At 46.2% G+C, this 6,476-nt stretch overlaps 1 protein-coding gene across 2 annotated transcripts; it reads left to right on the top strand.

The window, feature by feature from the left end:
• The first annotated feature begins 1,185 nt into the window (after positions 1-1,185).
• LOC136488180 (probable mediator of RNA polymerase II transcription subunit 26c) lies at positions 1,186-4,585 on the top strand. 2 transcript variants are annotated; one of them, XM_066485195.1, is made up of 9 exons: positions 1,186-2,004; positions 2,105-2,173; positions 2,329-2,411; positions 2,522-2,595; positions 2,733-2,785; positions 3,150-3,189; positions 3,296-3,441; positions 3,771-3,867; positions 4,116-4,585. In XM_066485195.1, exons 1-9 carry the CDS (start codon positions 1,624-1,626, stop codon positions 4,229-4,231), a joined length of 1,059 nt encoding a protein of 352 aa, XP_066341292.1. In that variant the 5' UTR covers positions 1,186-1,623; the 3' UTR covers positions 4,232-4,585. The 2 variants fall into 2 exon arrangements, with proteins under 2 accessions (XP_066341292.1, XP_066341290.1); XM_066485193.1 differs by having other exon boundaries at positions 2,730-2,785.
• Positions 4,586-6,476: the final 1,891 nt, after the last annotated feature.

The raw sequence follows: 6,476 nt of genomic DNA, 5'->3' as shown, positions 1-6,476 counted from the left end.
TATATTATTTGAATCATTTGCAGTTCAAATTTGACTTCAATAAATCAGTCGGAACAGTATTTCGACTTTTTTTCAGCGAAGCGAACAGGGCCATTATTTGCCGAGTACCCAAAGAAATGCACTCGGTAAACCACCAAGCACTCGGTATATCTACCATTTCCGGTAGTGGTTCAATCCTCAAACCAAACACACGGTTACAAACATAATAAGCACATCACAATTAAAAATTCTAAAAAAATAAAAAACATCGCGTGTCGAATGCGGCTGCGGTTACAGTCAGGTGTTGTCTTTCATGAGATGGCAGGACACGCGATACAGGAATAGTTGATGGGGGTTTCAGGCATAGGGGGTGTTTGAATTCAGCTACTAAAATTTAGGAGGTGTATCGGAAGGATGTTGCATAGGGTGTTCGGATACTAATAAAAAATAAATTATATAATCCGTCAGTATTCCACGAGACAAATTTTGTAAGCCTAATTAATCCATCATTAGCATATGTTACTGTAGCAAAACATTGTCAAATCATGGACTAATTAGACTCAAAAGATTCGTCTCGTAAATTAGTCGCAAACTATGTAATTAATTTTATAATTAGTCTATATTTAATATTCTATGCATGTATCCAAATATTCGACGGGACAACGACTAAAATTTAGGAGGGGTAACCAAACACCACCTTGTCATTCTACCACCCTTGCCATGAGATGGCAGGACACGCGATGCACACATAGCCTACGGGTTTTAGACTTATCACTAGAATCACTCAGCCCACGGTATGATCCATCTGTCAGTATTCAATTCCATATGCTACATGACTTGGCCCGTGTTTAGTTGGTCAAAAAGTTGAAATTTGGCTACTGTAGTATTTTTGTTTTTTTTTGACAATTAGTGTTCAATCATGGACTAATTAGACTTAAAACATGCGTCTCGCTATTTCCAACCAAACTATGCAATTAGTTTTTTTTCGTCTACATTTAATGCTCCATGCAGGTATCGTAAGATTTGATATGATGGGTATAACACTTTTTTTGAACTTTTTTTTTTGAATTAAACACGGGCTTGTGCAATTATCAATTAAAAAACCCATTTTTTTCTCCAAAGAAGTGTGAACGATGGCAATTCCGAGAAGGAAAAATAAATGCGGCGCAGGACAGGAGGAGAGCCCCCGCGGCTTCCTGTATTTTCGTCACTCCACGAAACAGAGTTAAAAACAGGGCAAGGGACCAGGCGGCGGAAAGCGGCCACCGGCGAGGCGAGCCCCGAGACCGAGAGCATCGCAATTCGCAGCAGCGCAGGCGGAGGCCAGGCCCACACCCCCCGGGGGGGCACGCAACAACGAACCAACCCACAGCCACGGCACCACCCCGCCCGAAGCTGATTGACGCTGAGCGCAGCCAAATCCAGCCAGCCATAGGAATATCGGCAAGAATTCTACCGCCTGCCCGTTTTCCTCTCCCTCTCCTCCCTCGTTCCGGATCCGCCGCCGCAGCCTTAGCGGGGCCCGTCGCTGTCGCTCCGCCTCCCGCTCGCTTGCCGGGCCCGACACGCCCGCCGCCGCCTTCGCCGCCTACGGCGCCTGTGCAGGGCCGCCGTGGGGAGTGCTCTGCTGTGGGCTGCCCGGCGATGGACCGGGGTGAGCGCCTCGGCCGCGCGCTGGACGCCTTCGGAGGCGACCTGTGGGCGCTGGTCGACGCCGCGCTGGACGTGGCCGCGCGGGACCACCCCGACGAGCTGCGCGCGCGCCGCGACGGCATCGTCGAGCGCCTCTACGCCGCCGCCGCCGCCGCCGGCTGTAGCAACTGCGCCGGGCGTCCACCGCCTCTTGCTGCTTTAGCAGCGGCGGGGCTGGATGAGGAGGGCGGCGAGGAAGCGGCTCCGGCTTCTCCAGTGGTGGAGGCTGACGCCCAAGCCGGTGGCGCAGAGGAGCTCGGCGCCGGCGCCGGCGCGCCCGGGCTCGAGAGCAAGATCGTGGCCATCAGGGACTTCTTGGATGACCCCAATCAGGTCCCAAAGAAGCCATTTTTACCACCACGCAACGCGTATTTGCTCCAAATGCGCGGCCTTTTTCACGCAAACTGTGCACGCTCGTGGTGTTTTGTCACAGCCCGAGGACGAGCTGGTGCGCTTGCTGCAGAACCTGGCAGACATGGGCGTCACCTACAATGCCCTCCAGGTCAAGCTCTTTTCGCCATTCTGTTCTTTCATCACTTTTGTTATTTGGCTTACACAATGGGTGGTCCAATCGGTTTGCTTGCTTGTTTGAGATTGAGCAGCAGCAACTGCCATGAGAAGTGTAAAGTTTTGAACCTTCTATTCGTGTTCGTGCAGGCGACTGACATCGGGCGGCAAGTGAATGGTCTGCGCAAGCACCCTTCCGCTGAGGTCAGGCGACTGGTGAAGCAGCTCATCAGGTGATGAACATGGACACAAAAACTGCTAAACTAGACAGATGATTTTCTGTTTTGAATATGCTGCCTAATTATCCTCTTTTGTGGAACCTGGTGTTGCTTGCAACTTGAAGGAAGTGGAAGGAGATAGTGGACGACTGGGTGCGCCTGCACAATTCCGGCGGTGACGGCAGCACCACGGTTATGAGTATGTCACTGTGTAGATTTTTACAGTCCCTTTGGCTCAAGATTGTTTGGAGATATTTTTTTTTATCCTGTTCTTGATAATCCTGATTGTTCTTGATAATCCTGATGGGTTGAAATCGGTTGCTTTGATGACAGCAGCTGATGGTGACTCTCCAGATAAAATCCAAGGCAGGAGCCACCAAAGCCCTCGGGTAACTTGTCTTGCTTAGAGATTACTCTGAATAAGTACACCTCAAGCTTTTTTAGTGATTCCCCTGTCTGTAGAAAGCTTCTTTCTGTATGAAGCATCGTGCCTGGAATATTCCCTGCTTAATTATTCCCCTGTTAGTTTGCCAGACGATCACAGCTCTTAAAAGGGCTATTATCCATGCTTTTCTCATGCTGAGTAAACTGCTAGCCGTAACAGATAATGGATTTTGCGATGACAGTAGCTATTATCTATGGTGACATCTCTGTACTTTATTAGAGCCTGTACGTTTACCTTTTCTTAGAGATAATGTGCTTAGAGATTGTTGACTATGTAACAAAGACACCTTCGTTGTTCGAACCTTACAGGTTTCAGGATTTCAGTATTCTCCCAGCCCACAGAGGCAAAGTGAGTGCCACATATCATCTTACTCTGACATAGCATTCAGTTTTCGTCTTTTTAATGCAGTAAAAATGTACTTATGGAGGTATGCTCTTTGTTTCTGTGATTTTAGATGGTACAGCTTCAGAGAGGGCTAACAATGGGTTTGAGTCAACCATGGATGCAAAGCGTAGGGCCAGCCCTGTACCAGCACATCATAATTCCAAGCAGATGAACAACCACCATAATTCTACTACTAGTACATCATCTGCTCCAGCTGTAAGGATTTAACCAGATTTTTCTCCTTAATTCCTAGGTCCCCGTTTCTTTCAAGCCGACAGTTGAGCACTGCATTTTGTTTAAAGTAGTAGTGGCCCTACCAGTATGGATTATGGACCCCAATGAAGCATCTTTTGACCAACTTTGCCTCGCATGTCACTACTCATTGTGCAATATTGCTACTCGAAAAAACAAAAGATTGTGTTCCACTTTCAGTGAACAAAACAGCTGAATTGTCAGTTCCTTAGTAAATTGTTTTTGTCGAAAGGAGTCTGACTATTTTGTTGGATTGATTCAAGTCCGAGAATAACTTTCAGTTTTCCGTGCAGAAAGTGACAAGGGAGCAAAGGCAGAGTCTTTTGGACCTTGACAAGCTTGACTCTGCTAGGAAGAGGCTCCAGGAGAATTATCAAGAAGCACAAAATGGTAAATTACTGACTTTATACCTCATCTTAATTACAGACAGACAACATGATGATAAGAAGGAAAATATTGTCTCTCAGTCTGTTCCTTGTCTTAAGCGTTGCTTATTGTTCTGGTCATGGTGCTTTCTTTAGCAAGTGATTGAAATGACAAGATGTCATATCTGAAATCAATTTGTAAAAGAGGGCCTGATGACACAAAATTTGTTAACCTTTCTCTCTTTTCTCTCTCACGATTGCTTTTTTTGACAGCCAAAAAGCAGAGGACAATCCAAGTGATGGACATTAATGACATACCGAAGCCGAAGAGCAGAAACGCCTTCATCCGCAAGAGCGGCAGCGATGGGCTCCCGGCGAGGCACCGATAACCTAGACTTCATCAGCTGGTCATTGCGCCACTTGCAAACTTGTTCCCTAGAACTGCAACGGGAAAGAAAAGAAGCAAACGGTTTCTTGTTCTTTTTTCCTGTGTCTTGATTGCCTAGGCTTACCTCCAGCGTAATATTGTCAGGTACATAAGAGTGAACTCATATGCAGCCTGTTTCGGCAGCATGTATTTGGCTTATAAGCCTTGGTTTATCAGCCAGCCGACAGTGTTTTCCTCTGATACCAAACCAGTCAGCAGTACTTTCAGTCATGGCTTATAAGTCAATCCATGCCGAAACGAACAGGCTGATAATGTTTCTCGAGGAAAAAGAAAGAAATTAGGCACTGTTTTTGCTATATTTTGGTTGCTGATATTGCTGTTGGTCACTGGTGGATATATATGCAATGTCGTGTGCAGTAGATGCATCCCAGGTCAGCAGATTCAGCACATGGGAGTGGCAACCTTTAGTCCGTGTTTAGTTCGCGAAATTTAGAAATTTGGCTACTGTAGCACTTTCGTTTTTATTTGGCAATTAGTGTTCAATCATGAACTAATTAGACTCAAAATATTCGTCTCGCGATTTCTAACCAAACTGTGCAATTAGTTTTTTTTCGTCTACATTTAATGCTCTATGCATGTATCGCAAGATTCGATGTGATGACTACTATATTACTTTTTGAAAAACTTTTTAGAAACTAAACACAGCCTTAATGTCCTGTCCTATATTCCTGTCGCGCTTTGACGGGTTTGCCCCTCCTGCACCAACAGTTCACTTGTACCCTTTGGGCAAGTAGAATTCAAGATCAGTCTGCAACAAAGCAAACAGTCTGATCGGCTGTCATTTTTTGGGCTGAAAACACTATTCTGACTGAATTGTTATGAGAGAAAAACATTGTTCCAGCTGAAAAAACAAGCTGAATAGTGCAAATTATAAGCGTTGTGCCCTTTGGCTCCCTGCTATAGCGCCTTGGCTTCTCTGCAGTAGGTTGTCACGATGCTTGGGATAAATGCCCGCGACACGCACGCCAAGGCAAGGTTGGAGGCGCTCGACATCTCGGGGGGGTGGGGGGGGGGGGGGGGGTGGAGAGACAATTAGTCTGTTGGGCTGAGTTAGATTAAAGTCGGTTGGTCGTTTTCGACTGATTGGGGGGGGGGGGGGGGGGGGCGGCGAGAGAGAGACAATTAATCTATTGGGCTGAGTTGGATTAAAGTCGGTTGGTCGTTTTTGACTGATTTGTTGTGAGAGGAAATATGAACAGTGTTTTGTGAGGAGGAAGTAGCCGACTCTAGTCAGTCGAACGGACTCAATACTAGTTATATCACATCGTGAGAGGGAGTGGCATCATGAAATGTGCGAGAATATCTTTGACTATGTTTGTCCCTTGTCTTTTGCACTATTTATAGAATAAAAAATTAATTTAGTTAGCTCTAAGCTACTAGATCATTGAGAAAGCCCATAAGAAAAATGAAGAACGGGAAAAGACAGAAGGGCAGAAGGTTTAAAGATAGTAGATTAGTTCATTTCCTCATCGATGCCCCTAGCCATTCATACATACTAAGAATACGTACTTCCTCCTTACTCAAAATTCAAGTCGTTTTAGTGGGTGAGTCTGTTGTTCACAATTCAAGTCGTTTTGCATGCTTCAACAGCGTTTTGGACGAACTTGCCCCTGATGCTTCGTCTCCCATCCCTCCGTCCCGAGGCGTACGCACGCACAGCGCACAGCTCCACGTCGCTCCGTCCCAAGGAGGGCATTAAACATTCAAAAATTCGGGCACCAGCGCCAACGAAAACCATACGGCGCAAAAAAAAGACAGCAATGAGGGATATAACCTGGGACGTCTCACCACGGAGTTCACGGCGCTAAGTGCACGTTGGGTCATGTTACATAGAAATAGCAATGCAGACCAATTATACAATAAGTTGTCTTTTAGGCTATCTGTAAGATAATTAATTATTGTACAGACTCATAAATTAAGGTGATCAAAAATAGCTTGGGAGCACGAGCCCCCACCGTACAATGGTGCTGGAGCGGGCGATATAGCTTGGGAGCACGAGCCCTCGTCGTCTCTTCGCGAAGAGATGGTCTCTTCGCGAAGAGACGTGGCTGAGTCAAGGGGTTTTTTGCAAAAATGATATCTCCCAGACGGCAAAAAGACGACCATTGTACGTGCCCTAAGCAGTCTGACACTGTTATGTGGGAGGAACCCAAAATTGTATTTAATATGTTCAAAATGGGGGAAAT

This window comes from Miscanthus floridulus, chromosome 10 (genome assembly GCF_019320115.1).
Source record: "Miscanthus floridulus cultivar M001 chromosome 10, ASM1932011v1, whole genome shotgun sequence".
NCBI lineage: Eukaryota > Viridiplantae > Streptophyta > Magnoliopsida > Poales > Poaceae > Miscanthus > Miscanthus floridulus.
This window is presented reverse-complemented; position numbering and strand designations above follow the sequence as displayed.

Excerpts from the sequence above, each read along its gene's own strand:
- LOC136488180 (XM_066485193.1), top strand. The coding sequence starts at position 1,624 with ATGGACCGGGGTGAGCGCCTCGGCCGCGCGCTGGACGCCTTCGGAGGC. Across the intron at positions 2,786-3,149 it reads GGAGCCACCAAAGCCCTCGG|GTTTCAGGATTTCAGTATTC; the intron begins GTAACTTGTCTT and ends CGAACCTTACAG. Across the intron at positions 3,868-4,115 it reads TTATCAAGAAGCACAAAATG|CCAAAAAGCAGAGGACAATC; the intron begins GTAAATTACTGA and ends TTTTTTTGACAG.